The sequence below is a fragment of the Stenella coeruleoalba genome (assembly GCF_951394435.1).
Source record: "Stenella coeruleoalba genome assembly, chromosome: 4".
In the NCBI taxonomy this organism is placed as follows: Eukaryota; Metazoa; Chordata; class Mammalia; order Artiodactyla; family Delphinidae; genus Stenella; species Stenella coeruleoalba.
In genome coordinates this window covers 118,588,081-118,605,767 of record NC_137149.1, presented here as the reverse complement: position 1 = coordinate 118,605,767, position 17,687 = coordinate 118,588,081, and the positions used below count along the sequence as shown (strand labels likewise).

Here is a 17,687-nt window from a genome sequence, read left to right as displayed (position 1 = left end):
CAGAAAGATGGCTGAGGCAGTGGATGCACCAGTCCGATTTCACTTGTCGAAGCCAGACAACACAGAAGGTAGGGTTTCTAGGATGGTTGTGAGACTCAAGTGTGAGGCCTGACACACAGCCAACAGCAAATGAACATCAGTTCCCCTTTCCTCTAATCAGGACACGTGTAGTGGCAGTGGATGTAAAGTACAGATGGAAGAGATCTTACTGGGGAAAGAGCAACAAATTTGGCAAATACTTGGATATAAAAAATGTAAAAGAGGAAAAGAACCCAAGGGAACGCTGGGATTTCGAATTTTAAAAGTCAGATCTTTAAGTAAGGGGTGCAGGCCGGAAGAGTAGTAGTTTTGAGAGACAGAGGAGTTGACTTTTGGACCATGAATTTGGACTTGAATCATTACAGGGACAATATGGATTCAAGAATCCCTGACATAGAGGTGAAATCAGAAGTGGGTTTACCTCGGAGCTTGTTTTCGTGCCTCTAACTTTCCCCAGACACTTCCAAAAGGGCATAGTTGCTGTTGTGTTGGTATATAAGTTTTTATTGTTTTTCTTTGAAAAGCTCCCTCATGAGTTACACAAGCTTCAGGCCCCACAAAATCTGGGCGCCTTCAGGTTGAAGTCAGAAGGCAGTACCCATGGGATAATGGGAAATAAAGAGTTGGAAGAATCTGGTTACCGTCCTCAAAGGACAAGAAGGGTCAGCAGAGGAGGCAGAAGAGGCAGAGAGAAGGCCTGTAGGCCAGGATGCTGCAGGACATCAAAGGACTGAGGGGCTGAGGACGGGTCACTGGACTTGACCCTTCAAAAAAGTGACTGATTTTAGAATGCACACTCAGTACATTGTAGGGAAGCCCAGGTTGGAGGGGGGCTTGACAAGCAGGAAGTGTGCAGTGGCTCAACTCCTCATCTGGCGAGACTGACATAAAAGAAAAGGAGAGGATGCCGTTAGCCCCTCACTTTGATATTCTGTAATTTAACTTTTGCCTGTGCAGTCAGTATTCCTTTGGGGTTAATATTAAGTCCCCGAGCATGGGGCTTTCTCTTTTATTACACTTCCCACTCCTTGAGATTTTCTGTGGTCTTAGTCGGATCTCCTTCTCTTGACGGTTAGCGTCAGCCCGATCCATGGCTAAAAAACGGGCTGTTGGTGGGCAGAATTTTGCTTTTTGGTTGTTTGTTTGTTTTCAGTTTTTACCCTAATAGCTCCTCTTTTTCTATTCCTGTGGAGGTTGAGAATTCTGTCCTGTGAGTTCAGGGGCTGTGGACCAGTGTGGAGAGGTGGAAGTCATCAGGCTCCAGAGGCTGGATAAGCCCTGGTCTGTTAACTGGGAGCACAGAGCCAAAGGCAGCAATGACTTCATCCCCGCAGAGGGCGCCTCCCCACCCCTGCAGCTGATTTCAGATCAGTCGGTTCTCCGGGGATAGGTTTTCTTTGATTACTCGGTTCTCACTGCCTGGCATCATAAGTCACTTTGAAAAAAGATGCGATAAAACCATTCCCTGGTTTCCTCCTGTGAGGAGCCTTTCCCAGACAGCATCTGTTCATGTGATCAGTCCTGGAGTGGACTTTTTCTTTGATATATAACTGAAAGGTTTCTGTTACCATCATCATTGAGGAGATTAAAAAAAAAAGAAAAAGAAAGAAAGAAAGAAAGAAAGAAGGAAAGAAAGAAAGAAAAGAAAAGTAACAAACTTGCAGGATGGCAGGTCCCAGGGAGAAGCTGACCTTTGGGAAGCTCCGGCCCGGCTGGGACTCGGCCACGCGGGCTGGGACAGTTCACCCAGATGCTGCCTCCTGCTCCAAGGAAAAACGAGTGTGTTGGGCAGAGGGTGGCCTGTGTGCGCGCGGGGTTTGAGCTGAGCGTGAATGAGTGTGCGTGTGCGCACATGTGTGTGCGCGCGCGTGTGCGCAGGAGAGGGTGTCGGGGAGGCTGCTGCAGAGGCTCCTTTGTGGAGCCACTTGCCAGTTCAGAGCCAGCTTGCCGCCTCCCCTGGCTGGTTCCACGAGGACACCTAGCTCTTCTTCACAGTCCGTACATCTCTGTCCCCCGCCGCCGCCCCTACTGTCCTCGGTGGCCGCCCCGCTCCAGCCTTCAGGTGCTGGCAGCTGCCTGACGGGTGGCGGCTCCCAGGCCTCCGAGGCCCCGCGCAGGTGAAGGTGAGCGCCGCAGCGCCGATGTTGCCGCTCAAGGGTGGGAGGGAGGAAGGGCTGAGCTGGAAAGGGCGTGCTGCCCTTTGCAGCTGGCGCTGGGAGCAGCCTGGTCTGCAGCATTGTTACCTGAGGCAGCGGCCGCGCCCCGCCCCGCGCCGCCCTGCCCCCTCGCGGCCCCGAGCAGCCCTGACTGCAGTGACCCAGGAGGAGGCGACGGCGCTGGGAGACCGCGGGCGGCGGGGAGAGAGGAGCGCGCGCTGGGAGCGCCGGCCGCGGGTGAGTGAGTCGCACGGCCCAGGCAGAGCGATCGCTGCTCAGGGGCACCCGGGGACCGAGCCTCCTCGGCTCCGGAGGGCCGGGGGCGGGGATCCGTCAGGACCGAGGCACTGAATCTCGGCTGCCTTCAAGCCTCACCGGGAAGGCTGGGGAGGTTTGAGCTCCCCCGACTTTGACGGCTGCACTCCCTGGGCCGCAGAGGACAGCCATCCGTCCTTTGAGGGGAAGACGCGCGCGTCTGGACCAGCTAGGTCCCGGGCCGCCTCCGGGTTAAACTTGGGCCGGCTGATTTAGCTTTAGCTGCCAGGACTTTTGGCTAAACTGAGCTCCCACTTGATCCCCACCCGTCCAAGAGCGAGCAACTGGGGGCGCCCGCGCCGGGTCCCTGCCCAGCAGGGAAGCCACGACTTGCCCCTCCTGACTGTGGTGCGGGGCTGGCCAGGACCGCGTCCGGGTGATACGGACCGAGGACAAGGCGGTACTCGCTCTGGCACGTTCGCTCTGCCCGTGCGAAGTTCAGCTTAGAAGTTGAGCCCTGCGCTTGTGGAAGTTTAGGGAGGAAGTGGGTGGGCTGGCGGGTCACCTCCAGCCTCTTTAGTGCCCCAGCTCGGGGACACCGGGCTCTCGGTTTAATCCTCCGACCAAACACCAGGAGTCTCCCCTCTGTGTTTTTCTCGCCGGCTCTTCCCCGCTCCTTTTGGCTGCTCCGCACTGCGGCCGTGAGGCTCTCTCCCCCCTGCGCTCGGGACCCGGACCCCAGACGTGGGGAGGTGTCGCCGCGGAGGTTCGAGGAGGGGGCGGAGCCCGCAAACTGGGAGATCCCCCTTTCGCTTCAAGCACAGTGACACCTTCCCTAGTGAGCCCCCCACTCCGCTCGGAGGAGCCAAGTTCGGCGGCCCCCGCGAAGGGGGCGGGGCGTCGGGGATCCGCGGGGGAGGCGGGGGCCCTCGAGGCGAGGGGCGGGGCCGGCGATCCCTGCGGGGCTCCGGGAGGGGCGAGCTAGTGCGGCTGCCGCTCCACTAAGCTTCTGCCTGAGGACGCGCGCGCGCTCGGTGCCCGCGGGAGGTAGAGGGTTCCGCCGTGCCCCGGCGTCCGCCCAGTGGACTCGCGTGTCCTCGCGCGGCGGGCGGCGGCCCCTCCCCGGCGCGCGCCTCGGCCCCGCCGCAGAGCCTACGCGGCGCGTGTGGGCGTCTGTCTGGGCCGCGCACCGGCGCCCGCTCTCTCACTCCTTCCGCAGCCGCCCAGATAAGGACGCGCTGGGGCTGGCGGCCCGCGGACTCCCCGGGGACTCGGACGGACGCGGCGCCCTCCGAGCCTTTCGTGCGGCCGAGCCTGTGGCGCTTTGGTGAGTGGCTGGGGCGAGACGCGGGCCGAGGGTTGGGGGCGGAAGGACGCGGTGGACCACCCGCCACTTCAGAGACCTAGGGCGTCCAGACTCTGCGAAAGAAATCGGGCCCCCGGTGTCCCCCACGCCGAGTTTCTTCAGGACCCAGGAGTCCTTTTTCAAACAGCTGTTTGCACAGAAACTGCGCCTGCTGTTCGGCCGTCTGTGACCCCCCTCTCGTCTCCTGACCCACAGTTGTCTTCCTGGAATGAGTCGCGAGCGCTTCCTTTCCTCTCTAGAGCATCCTTTGGCACCCGTTTGCTTTGTTTGGGGACATTGAGAGAAGCTGAAAATGCACATTCAGAAACAGGCGTTTTTTCCTCTGCTCCCAGGGTGTTGCGCTCGGGGGCATCTGTGGATTGTTTATGTTGTGCGGCGGCAGATTAAACGCGCGGACTGGAAACATCTTGGGTCCTTCCACTGCTGGCGAGAGTGCCGAGGTGAAGAGCTGGATGTTGCCAGCTCTGGTTTGACTGTGGGGTTGACGTGCTGTGTTCAATAATCCAGAAAGATTTTGAAAGATAGGTGGTTGGGGAGGAGCCTGTTCCCAGTGAGTTGGTGGAGAGCAAAAACTCCATATTTAAAAATGGCCTGTCCCTTCCCCCACCCTCTCTTCTCCCCCCAATAAAATAGGGCCGTGTGTTCCTCTGCCTCTCCTCCACACCCGGCTTGCTCTGACCCCGTTTGTCATCAGAAGGGTGTGGGCCAGCCTTTCCTGATCCCACCTCATCTGTGACACATGTCAGGAATCAAGGGGAAAAGGTTTTTCTGGTGTGGCGTTTACTTCTGATTATTGCTGACCGGCTGAGCAACCGTTTTTCAGGAGAGCTCTGAGCCCTAAACGGGCTTTCAGAAACGTGTTTTCCTCCTAAATATACTGTGAAATTAAGCATACTTACTCTTTTCTTCCCTCCCACCCACTCCCTTGAAGAGAATAGAGCTTCAACGATGTTTCTGACACCACGAGCAAAGTAATCCTGGCTATTTAGGCAAGAGAGTTTAGGAGGGGCCCCAGGGCTTCTTTGACGACCCTTATTCTTCTCATTCTAAGACTTTTTGCTTGCTGATCAGCTAAAAGCTAGGTACATGGCCACAACATCCCCTTATTAAAAATCCACACAGTTGGGAGATGCTCAGCTGAGCTAGTAGCCTCCCCAGGAGGGGCCTTCACGGGGACTTACCCCCAGTGGGTCATGATTAGCACCCAGGGGACTCAAAGAGAAGTTCTCATCTTCAGAGACTTACTGTGACAGCTGTACAGTTTACTCAGGGCTGGTCATTTGTCAACCTTAGCAGCCGTCCCCCCTGCTGCTGCTGAGGTCCCCAACCTGTAGGTGAGATGTTAAATACAAGCCTGTCTCTGTTTGCCCTGGGGAGATTGATGGGACACTTGACATTTTCCAGATACGGCCTAAGGCTAATTCCATTGTCCTTGCCGGCGGCTGCCCGCTGTGTGAAACAGCCGTCTTTGGGGCTGCTGCATCACCTATGTTCTCCTAGCATATTTGGAGAGTATGCGTTTGCATCTTTACTGCGGACAGTACCATAGTAAATCGAATATTCTTTGTGTATCCTCTGTTTTAACATCTCGTGAGACTGTGGAAAGGGTTAGAATGTGTGTCTGCACTCTCTTTTTCCTGCCATCTCTTTGACATTGGAAATCCTGGCCCAAGGGGGAAACCCTATCAAAGCCCTATTGAGGCTTGTAGTAAAAGCATTAGCATCTTAGCTAATCATTGCTGGAGAACTCATTCATTAGAAGCTGTTGGGGGCCTAGGATCCTTGTATGTTACCCTGGGAAAAAATTAGCCAGACAACATACCAGGAACAATGTTGTAAATTTTCTTTTGTTCCTTTAACTTTCTAAAATAACATTCTTTCTTAAGACGTGACAGTGGTTAGAATCCTGCTGATGCATAGCTAACGTGTGTCACTTTTCACTTTGACAAGCTTTAATCTGGTACTTCCTCTGCAAAACAGAGGATACGCAAAAGGACTCACATGCTTTGGGGCTTTGGTATTAGAAGATGGTGTTGCACGACCTCCGAGGGCATAGTCTCTTTCACTCTTTCTTAGTATCTCTACATTTGCTCTGTGAGGTTTAATGGCACAGCTGTGCATATACTAATGCAGCACTGAATGAGTTATTGCTCTCTAGGTTGGAGACTTTTTTAGTTTATCACCGTTCTTAACAGAGACAATCTATAAACAAGTCAGCGTATCTGGAACTGGAGGTGAATTGGAGGATTAGCAATTCTTCAATACATGAGATATTTCATGTACAGAAGTATTTTAAAATATGTAAGGATAAACTGCCAAGATTACCTGTACAGTCTTGAGAAAAGAAGAGTTCAGATCTAACTATAAACTGTAATTGACAGTGAGTCATGTGCTTTAGGGATGCCAACTATGAAAGCAGCCTAGTTATGCCCCTAATGATAATTATGAAAACTCCTTTTAAAAGCTAGTTGCATCTCAAGTGAGCTGTAAGTTGACTTGGAGAAATATTTTCAGTTTTACTTCCTAAAACATTATCCCATGATAACACTGCACAGCACTGCGAATGTACTTAATGCCACTGATGTACACTTAAAAGCGGTTAAAATGCTAAAAAAAAAAAATTATCCAGTAAATAGTTGGAAATGCTATTTTCTACCCATACGTAATTTCCAGAGCTTAAATATTTAAATGTTTCATAAAAACATGTGTTCTTGTAATGTAGAGATAACAATATACTATCACTGAGTATTGAAAAGGGACCGAGCTCACAAACCTAGTAACTTAGAAAGCAGAGAATGGAAATATTAAAGGTATGATTCTAGTAGCCAAGGGTAACCTAGCGTTTTACCTATAAACCCAATACATATTTTAAAGCAAATGTAGTGCCTGTGAAAATAAAGAGAAATCGTATGTACCTGTGACACCAGTTGTTAATAATGGCTAACTACGTACCATCTTGGTAAGGGTGTACACATATGAGCTCATTTATTCTCATACAAACCAATGGAATGGTATATGCTTATAGTATAGAGGAGGATGCTGAAACGTAGTTTAGATAAACTACCTCACCCCAGGTTGCACACCTAAAGAAGTAGCAGAACTGGGATCTGAGGAAAAGCAGTCTGTTCTTGGAGTCTCCCCTCTTACTCCCAAGGCAGTCCTGCCTTTTGTGTATGATTCTGTGTAAAAGATTTAATAATATTTGAATTCGTGATATCAGACCATTTACTCCTGTAGAATTCTGCATTGTGTGATGAAGATGTGTAACTATGAGCTTTGAACAGTAATGCTGTAGAAAGCTAATTCCTCTCAGAAGTCCAGTCTAAAAAGCCCCTCCATATGACCCTTTATGACCTAGATGAAACAGCCCCCTTTTCACACACCCAAATAGTTGGGGTGCTCATTCCACAAGCCTACACGGGGCCCCGTGTTCTACATCTCCACGTACCTGTCCTCACATCTGAAGACCTGTAGTTATTTTGACCCCTGTTTTCACTTCAGGTCCACAACAAATGAACAAAAACGAATATTTAAAGGTCAATAAAAACACAAGCCACCAAGATAAGTCAGTGACCGAGTGGAAGGGGTAGCCGTGTGGCAGGAGTGATTCGGGCAGCATCCCCTTGTGTGTGTGTGTCTCCTCTGCTGGTAGCGTCACAGAAGGAGCAGAAGAGGCACTGAGAAGTTCTGGTGATTTCCAGAGAGTTAAGCTCCAGAGAGCTTAACCAGAACCCAAAACGATCGCATCGGAAGTGCCAGTGGAGGTCAGTGCCAACCTCCTGATTTTACAAGTGAGAAACTCCAAATCTAGTGAGGCAAAATGGCTTTTCTAAAATTGTAAGCAGTAAAGCTTGATTTAGAGCCGGAACCTTTTATCTTCATGTCCGGCGTTTTTTTCTCTATTTGCGAGGGAGCAGAATCACCAAGTGTAGGGAGGAGACGATGGCACTGACTCCAGGGGAAGGAGTTTGGCAATTATTTTATCATCCCCGAATGCCCTGCCTATTATGTGCAAGGCGGAGGATGCCCTTTGACCCACTAATGGGTAGGGGACATGTCCGTACTGGAAAAAGACAGAGTCACTAGGGCTGCAGCCATTTGGGTAATTTCCCCAGGGGTTGGGGATCCACTGCCCAAAGAAAACGAGCCAGTTAATGAACAAGTAGCTTGTTTAGAAAGTGAGCAGCACTTGCTGAACCTTTTGCGGGGTCTTGGTAAATATGTGTTTTATTGATGAATGGAAGGTTTCCAGGTTGGATTTATTGCCGCTGCTTTGGCAGCATTTCCAGGTAGTAAAATTTGGTCCACATTTAGAAAAGTATTAGTCCCTTTTAGTTCTCTTTTGGATGTGTGGCCCCTCATTGATTTTAATATCCAACTACTCTGGGAGGACTGGCACTGGCCTCGGAAGGGAGTCGCTAGTATAGCAATGTTTTCCTGCACTGATTTTAAAGTTGTTTTATCTTTGCAGGTTTGGAAGATGACACACAACGCAGTTGCCTTTGCTCTGGCGGCAGACTAGCGGGCGGAAAAGTATGACACAAATTTGATGTCGGTGTCTGCTTGTCTGCTTCCCCAAGGTCAAGAAATTATCTCCTTAGAAGGCAACAGTACTATGCACGTTATGAATTGTGTCTCCTTGGTCAGTGATAAAGGAAATGGGAATATTGCCACGACAGCTGGATTCATGATTGGGCAAACGCCGCCACCACCACCTCCTCCTCTACCCCCTCCACCTCCACCATGCCCATACTCAGGGAAAGGGTTTCCTCCCCCTCCCCCTCCCCCTCCACTGCCTGGGGGGCCTCCGGTCCCCCCTCCCCCCCCAGGACTACCCCCAACCTCTCACCTGAACGGCTACAGCCACCTCGGTAAGAAAAAGCGGATAAGGAGCTTTTTTTGGAAAACCATTCCAGAGGAGCAAGTTCGTGGCAAAACCAACATCTGGACCTTGGCAGCCAGGGAGCAGCATCACTACCAAATTGATACAAAGAGCGTCGAGGAGCTGTTTGGGCAGCAAGAAAATACCACCAAGTCTTCCCCTTCTGGGCGAGGAGGGCCTTTAAATTCGTCCTTCAGGGAGGGCAGAGAAGAGGTAAGAATGGTCCACGGAGGGATGGTTCTCCCCACACTGTACTGTTTTGTGTTTGGGGACGTGTGTACATTTCAAAACCTGCTAGAATCACTGAGAAATAAGATAATGCAAGTGAACGTGCTTTGGAAATGATGAGCTTGAGCTGAGTAGCAAAAAAGTGTGAGAGGCATGCAAGCCGTATCCTGGCAGACATCCCAGAGGATGGTGACCTCATGCGGGGAACATGCTATCTGGAGGCCTCGCTCCTGGCCTCCCGGCAGCACCTTGCCTCCAGCACATCTGCCTGGTTTCCCCTGGTGGAGCAATTCTGCTGAAGCCCTGTATTATGAGTCGCCATTGAAACAAAAACCTGAGCTCCTGAACTCAGTTACCTGAGATTAACTGGAGGTTTCTGAGACAAAGTGCCTTTTATTTAATAACATCATTAAATAGTGTACATCCTTAGACTTTTATCTTTATTTTTCCCTCCAGCTTTCGTTCCACAAGTGTTGTGAGGTGGCCTTCGTTCTTCGGATCTCTGAATTAAGTGTTGGCCATTGTGGAACAGATTCCAGAGAGCCAAAGCATAAAGCTATTTTCAGATAGACTTTCTGCAAAGCACATTTCCAGTGAACAGGAACTGTGTTGCTTTGAGGAAAATATAAAGCTAGCAAGTTAGGACTTCCCTAGAGGTCCAGTGGTTAAGACTTCGCCTTCCAACGCAGGGGGTGTGGGTTCGATCCCTGGTCGGGGAGCTAAGATCCCACGTGCCTTGTGGCCAAAAAGCCAAAACAAAAAAAAAACAGAAGCAATATTGTAACAAACTCAATAAAGACTTTAAAAATGGTCCACATCGAAAAAATCTTTAAAAAAAAATAAAATAAAGCTAGCAAGTTATAAGAAGGTAAGTGAAAGCATGGCTTCAGAGCTACAGGTCACCGAACATCATAGAAACTGAGTTAAAAATTACATTTCTAAGTACTCTCTGGTTAGAAACATGAAAGTAAATTAAGAAACCTCTATTTGCTAGAAGAAATAATTAGGAAACCGGGGTTAAAAGAAAAGAATGCTGTCCCCCCCACCACAAAAAAAAGGGGGGGGCAACAGAAATGCATCATTTTTTAATCTGTTGTAAAGGAGCAGAGAAAATAGGTCAAAGATAGAGCTGACTAGATAAGAGCGTGGGCAGGCAGGGCTCTGGAATGAAGTAGCAGCTCTCTGCATTATTGAATTCTTGAGCTGACAGTATTGACCTCTTTTCTCTGTCTGGCTCAGGAATTCACTTGGGGGCCCTTGAAGCTGGCGGTATGGTCCCCTGTTGAAATAGCCAAGAGTCTATTTATTATAAAATGTGGAGAATCCTAGGACTAGAATTAGGCGTAAACTGTGAGATGATTTGTGAGGAAGTCTTCAGGACATCCTCAGTGCCCTCCTGTGCTGAACCTGGCCTTCCCTGCTCTTTCCTTTATGCAAAGGCCTTTGATTTCTCAGTGCATCCTTTCAGTATCAGAAGGAGCAAGAAGTCATTTCCTTAGTACACTGGCCTCTGCCCCAGCTTCCAGCAGAGGCTCCTTGCTGGGCAGTAGGTCATGCTCACCAGTGTTTCCTAGCTCTACTTACTGGCCTTGAAGCATTTTAAAGGAAAGAGTGGATGGGTGCGTGGAGACGGAGCTCATGTCTCAGGAAAGCCCCTGTCACACACAGAAGGGGGTCTGGCTTGATCACGCTCCTGGGGAGGCAGCTGACCAGGTGAGAATGGGCAGTGTCCTTTATAAACTGGGGACGGTTATTTGACCGGTGATAGTTCAGGGGGCTGTGTGGAACTTGCTGCTTTATGTTAGTGACTTCAAGAGGGGTTAAGACCCACTGATGGAAGGAAGTGGCAGGGTGTGTGGCATCTTTTCCCACCTATGGCAGAAGCAGAGAAGTCCATTTCTTAGGCCAGATCTAAAATTCAGGTAGAAAGAATCTTTCTTTTTGCCTCTCTCCACCCTAGGTACATTTCTTTACTCTTTTTGTTTGTTTTTCTTTAACTTTAAAAAAAGAAAAAACCTGAAACTGAACAATTATTTTTTAAATGGTGGGAAAATATATGTAACATAACATTCACCCTCTTAACAATTTGTAAGCGTACAGGTCAGTGGCACAGAAACATCCACGTTGTTGGAAGGCTGCCATCACTACCCATCCACAGAATCCTCTGCATCTCGCAAACTGAAACGCTGTTCCCCATTCCCCCCTCCCCCCAGCCCCTGGGAGCCACCCTTCTACTTTCTGTCTCTATGAACCTGAGTACTCTAGGTACCTCACACAGTATCTGTCTTTTTTTTTTTTTTTTAAAGGAACCATTTAAGAGTTTCAGAAGAGTTGTGTTTTTTTTTTTGGCCACGTGGCATGTGGAATCTTAGCTCCCTAACCAGGGATCGAACCCACACCCCCTGCATTGGAAGAGCGGAGTCTTAACCACTAGACCATCAGGGAAGTCCCAGTATTTGTCTTCTTGTGACTGGACTGTTTTACTCAGCATAATGTCCTAAAGGTTCATCCATGTTGTAGCATGTACCAGAATTTTAAGGCTGAATAATATTCCATTGTATGTATATACCACATCTTGTTTATCCAGTCATTTGTTGATGGACACTTGGGTTGCTTCCACCTTTTGGCTTTTGTGAATAATGCTGCTATGAATGGTGGGTGTGCAGATATCTTTAACACTTGTAGGTTCTAATCTGCGAGATAGCAGTCTAGAAAGAAAAATTAAACTGCCATGACTGTGTATCATAAGATAATCTAACTCTTCAACTTCTCAGTACTCAGGTAGGATAAGTAGTGTAGGTGGATGGATTTAAGGGAAGATTAGATAATATTGTCACATCACAGAGGGTTACCCAGAATTAGTTTCCATTTTTCATGCTATCTCCAACATGGCTTGAAGTATTATATATACTTTTTTTTTTTTGGTAAAAGACTATAGTACATGCTGTTTTCTTCCCTCATTAGATTTTCTTTAAAGAAGTTACAGTGCAGCAGAATGATAGTCTAACATGGACCAGTAATAAATCTTCCAATTCACTCTGTAGAAAGTAGAGTCCAGGGTTGAAACTGTGTGGACTGGAGAATACATACACATAGCGTGTTTGGCTGAGGGACCCATCCTGAGCCTGGAAACGTGGCCTTCCCATCTGCTGCCACACAGCTCATAATTCTGAAGCCTCAGACATGCCACGGATCAGATTATGTTCCCTTGAAATGTAATAACCTCCTACAGAAATGGCCTGCCATTATGAGGTTGGCTCCGGCTGTAAAGGGCCTGTAAAGGACTACAAATAAGTTCCGTTATACTACGAAGGAAGAAGTTACTGGGAGACAGGGAAGAGCTGGGTTTGGGAATGGCTGAATTTAGGTAGAACAACATCTGAAATAGTAAGTTAGAACATGTAGTAAAGGGGGAAGTGGTTTTGTCTCTTTGCTAGACAAAAATTTACTTGAAGAAGCTACAGATGTTACAATAATAAACTTGTAAAGTAATTAGAAATAACAAAGGGTATTACTGGGGATAATAATAAAGAGATTCAACTCAAACTCCACCTTCTTTTCCGAGTTTGGTGATCTCACGTTTGAGAAGCCGCCATCCATCTGTTAGCACTGCTCTTCAGCCCCTCAGAGCTGGTTAGTTGGGGCTACCCTTGTCTCCCTACAGAATCTGAAATGCTCTCAAGGCAAGGACAGCCCTAGCCATTTGGTATCCTCCAAAGAAAGTAAACTGAACTGACAGAACTGAACCAAGGGAGCAAAGAGGCTATCTTATAAGGTATCACTATGATAAGTCAAAATAGGGGTTCACAGAGAAAACACAATAATATGAATAGGGTCTAAGGACATAATGTGAAACCCGGTGACTATAGTTGATAACACTGTATTCTGTAATTGAAATTTGCTAAAAGAGTAGAACTTAATTGTTCTCACCAAAAAATAAATAAGTAAATATGTGAGGTGATGGAGGGAATGTATACAAGTATATAGTGTATACGTATATCAAATCACCATGATGTGCACCTTGAATATCTTACAGTTTTATTTGTCAATTATACCTCCATAAAACTGAAATTTAAAAATGAAAAAGAAAATGCAAACATTGAAACACTTGAGGTCATTCACTATGGTGTCTGTGGTAATATTACAATTAGTGTTAGTTAATTATCCCACATAAGAAATAATAAAAATTGCTTATTAGAAAAAGAGAGGACAGGAAAGAGAGAGGAAGGAAGGAAGATTGGTTTTTCTAAGTTTATGAAAAGTAATGTTATTCTCCCACACAGTAATTCAGGTATCAGTCATTCTTTGTCAACTTCTGTTATGGTCCCAGAATGTTCTAGAATTCTGAGACATGCTCAGTTGAGAACTGTAGAACTAGGTAGAGTATTTGAAAGGGGAAAAAAAGCTTCAACTGGACTATCATTCTTTTCCTCAGAGCTGGGGGAGGGACATTACCCAATGAATAGCCAACCAAAAATTTAAAAAGAATGAAAAACCGTCAGAACCCAAAAGCTAAGTCTATATTAGTGGATACAGGAAGATTTTTTAAATATTGCTTTTCGGATCTGACATAGGATTGAAATAACTACTATTTAGTGTTACTTAAGTAGGTAAGGAAGCCTCCTTTGACAAACTGAAGCTAAAGTGATTGAAGAATTTCTTCTTCCACCTTAAGGACATGACGCTAAATGAAATAAACCAGTCACCAAAGGACAAATACTGTATGATTTCACTTATAGGAAGTACCCAGAGTAGTCCGATTTACCGAGACAGAAAGTAGAATGGTGGCTGCCAGGGTGTGGGGAGGGGAAGTGGGGAGTTAGTGTTTAATGGGGACAGCGTTTCAGTTTTGCAAGATGAAGGGTTCTGGAGGCGGATGGTGGTGATGATTCCACAACAGTGTGAATGTACCTATTGCCACTGAACTGTACACTTAAAAACTGTTAAGATGGTAACTGTTATGTGTATTTTACCACAACTCAAAAAGAAAAGTTCCTTCTTCCTTTAACGAATATGGGAGGCAGATTTTGTGGTGGATGGATGAGAGTGCAAGAATTGCAGAAGAAGAAAAGGAGGAGAGCTTATATGGAGGTTTGAACAGGTGGGGCTGGGGGTGTAGCCATTCACGTGCTTCCCTGAGCACGCAGCACTGCTGCTTCAGTGCCTCAGAGGCATCTGAACAGCCCCACCGCCTGGCAGCCTGTGGGGAGACTGTTACGAGAGCGGGTGGGACGTCTTTGCCGTGGATGAGCTGAGCACATCTCCTGACGTCTTTGCTCCCCTGTTCACCAGGGATGGCGTAACTCTTGGGTGGGCCTTTAATGGGACAGGCCACGAGCTCTGTACGTGCTGAGTACACCTGCCTCAGCAGGCCTGCGGTGTCCAGAAGAGTAGGTACGGATGAATTGAACTGGTGGGGAGGGAGGGGCCAGGTCAGTTCACCCCTGTTCTCAGGGTTGTTTGTCTCCACCTATGCAGTCCGCGAGGAGTGCGCTCCTGGGAGTGACTCAAAAGCACCTCTAGCTGCACACGCTTGGGCGTCTGAACTGCCGGCAAGCCTTTGGGAAGTAAGATAAGCTAATTTACACAGGTAGTGATAACCCTCTTTAAAGGACTGTGTAATAACACCGCTTTAGAAGACTGAGTGTGATGCCCTCTGAGAGGAGACGGCCCGTGCACTGGGCAGAGCTGAGGATGCCCGGAGAGAAGGGCACTGTCCCTGCCCTTATCAACTGTCTCATTTTCCTGTGGTTTGGAGGAGGCGCTGGGCTTTGTTTTCCCCCTTACGCTGCTCAGCGATGGCCAGCCCAGGTTTTCCCTTAGGAGTATTGCTGGATTCCCTTAAATTAGTGACCAGTTTCCTCGCTGGTGACACAGCTGCTGCCCCAGGCGTGGCCCCCTGTGCTCCCCGCGGCCTGAGCTCCACTCCCTGCCTGAGCTCCACTCCCGGCGGCCGTCTCAGCTGGTGAGAACGTGAGTCCTGGCCTTCGTCCCACAGATACAACTCTGGGGTCACCAGGGGCCTCGGCCAGGCCCCGTGGATGGCTCTCTGCAGGTCTGCCCCCATTCCCAGAGAAGCATCCCAATGTGTATACTGGGCTGGTGGGGAACCTTCCCTACTTCTCTGTTCTCCTATATCTGCAGCAATATTGAAAGTCACAGGAACTAGAGTGAACAGGAACCAGAGAGACCCTGGGGCATTTCAGTTCAGTATTGCTTTGGGGAAGGTATAAAATGACATCTCTGAGGCTCAGTTTCCTTATCTGTCAAATAGGAACAATAATAGTAATTTCTCCACCACTTTTCCAGCAATAATAGCTATGGATCTAGGCTGAGGATACAGAGTCCCAGAGGGTTGAGGGGTGAAGAGGATGAGGGTGCGGCTTGGGTGTGGAGGCGGAGAGGGTGCTGCTGTCAAGGGTTAAATGTAGCAGGAGGTGGTAATTTAATGAAAAAATATAAAAAGTTTTTCCCCCATTCTGGATAGAAGTGAGTGCAGAGAAAGCTCTTCAGATATATGTATATATATAGCCAGGTTAATGCACATGCTCCTAGTTTGTAATTTGTGAATTATAATAAGCACATAGTTTCTGTCTTAAATTTAGATTCCTCTCTTTGGTAAAAGCTTTCCTCTTAAAGGATGTTAAGTTTGACAGGTTTTATTCTCACCCTTTCTTTCCCCTCTCCTCTCCCCTCCCTTTACACTGAACTTGAACTGTAATCCGTGGGTAGGATTCCAACAAGGAGCCTGTCCTTTTAGCTTGGGAGTTTAGTTTATGGCTGGCAGGTGATTGTGTTAACATGAAATAAACCCCTAGGACAGTAAATAATGTGATTGTTTAAGATTAGTCTTCAAAAGAAGGCAACCACACTCTTGTAAAAATTTAACCTTCTAGCCAGGAAGTCCCATTAACTTTGGTTAACAGACTTGTTGCCTCTTATAAACTTAGAAGCAGGCCCGGAGATCAGGAATTTAATCTGAAACCTGATTCTTTTTTGTTCACAGTGTATCACATACTTTTGGAAAGAAAGAGCCTTATGACAATATTCCTATTTCGCTCGTCTCCCTTTTCCAAAAAACAAATGGGGAAAATTGCGGACTTTTAAGGTTATCTTTCTTCCATGTATCCTGGATATTTACTTCCAAAGAAATGGCTTCTGTATTTAACAATACCCACCCCCTGAAAAAAGATTCTGTCTAAATTTTAGTCTGATAAAACCCTTCCAAATTATTACAGTAGTTCTCCCTTATCTGCGGGGGATACGTTCCAGGACCCCCAGAGGATGCCTGAAACCGTGGATAGTACCAAACCCTATATACACAGATGGTCCCATGATGGTTCAACTTAAGATTTTTCTCCTTTATGATGGTGTGAGAGCAATAGGCATACAGTAGAAGCCGTTCTTGGAATTTTGAGTTTTGATCTTTCCCCACTAGCCATTTGCGGTACAGCCCCTCTTGTGATGCTGGGGCAATGGTGGTGCAGCAGCTCCCATCAGCCATGCGATCACAAGGGCAAACAATCGATACACTGACAGACATTCTGTTTTCCACTTTCAGTACAGTATCCCATTAATTACATGAGATGTTCCACACTTTATTATAAAATAGGCTTTGTGTTAGATGATTTTGCCTAACTGTAGGCTAATGTAAAGGTTCTGAACACGTTTAAAGTAGGCTGGGCTAAGCTGTGATGTTCGGTAGATTAGGTGTATTAAATGCATTTTTCAGTATTTTCAATTTATGGTGGGTTTATCTGGACATAAGTCGAGGAAGATCTGTACTGTGTTTTTTCCTACACATACGCAACTATGATAAAGTTTAATTTATCAGTTAGGCACAGTAAGAGATTAACAACAATAAGGAATAACAAAATAGACCAACAATAATGTCAGCGAACAAAAATGGATCAGCTGATCTAAGAAAGACAGAACATTTTATTTGAGCCAAATTGAGGATTATAACCCGGGAGAGCCTCTCAGAAAGCTCTGAGAACTGTTCTGCCCATTAGAGGTCAAAGCACAGTTGTATAAATTTTTGAGACAGAGGACTGTGCATTAAATGACGTATTATTGACAGTTTACACAGTCCAGATCTACCCGTACAAAGCGAATAGTGGGTCATAGGTCATGGTGGCCCCTTACAAGATTAAGAAGGAAGGTTATCTCCTAAGGAGTTATCTTGTTGATGCCAGGAGAATGTTGCTCTTTATGGTTGAGCAGGTATTTCTGCTGATGGAGAGGTTTGGTCGATGCATAAGGCAGATACGCAATGCCTGTAGAGGGGAAAGAGGAGGCCAAAGGGCAGAGAAAAATTTTTATGTTTATATTTTCCTTGATTTGCCTTAGAATACGAATTTTTATTTCATCAATAACAACGTACTATAATAAAAGTTATGTGAATGTGGTCTCTCTCTCAAAATATCTTGTACAAATTTAATGCCTTTTCCATTGTAACGAAGCACTTACCTCGCACTGTGGCTCTAACTTTTGCAGTTCAAGGTGCAACAGCAAAACTAGCAAGAATTTCTTTTTCCTTCTTCACAATTTCATGGATGGAAGATTCGTTCTTACCGTAGATCTTAGCAACCTTGGCATACAAGTTTTTTCTTTCCTTATTGAGAACTTTCACCTTTTCCCTTAAAGGAAGCTCTCTACAGCCTCTTTTTGGCATGTCTAAGTTGCCATCATCACTACTCCTGCACTTTGGGGTCATTACTACGTAAAATAAGGGTCACTTGAGAACAAGCACTGTGGTACC

The 17,687-nt window shown here is 47.2% G+C and overlaps 1 protein-coding gene across 1 annotated transcript in view; it reads left to right on the top strand.

The window, feature by feature from the left end:
• Positions 1–3,354: 3,354 nt before the first annotated feature.
• FHDC1 (FH2 domain containing 1) overlaps positions 3,355–17,687 on the top strand; it is a 38,557-nt gene continuing 24,224 nt past the window's right edge. The window contains exons 1-2 of the mRNA XM_079920529.1: positions 3,355–3,777; positions 8,288–8,911. Coding sequence (XP_079776655.1) covers positions 8,366–8,911 — 546 coding nt within the window. The 5' untranslated portion in view covers positions 3,355–3,777; positions 8,288–8,365. The remainder of the gene's footprint in view (positions 3,778–8,287; positions 8,912–17,687) is intronic.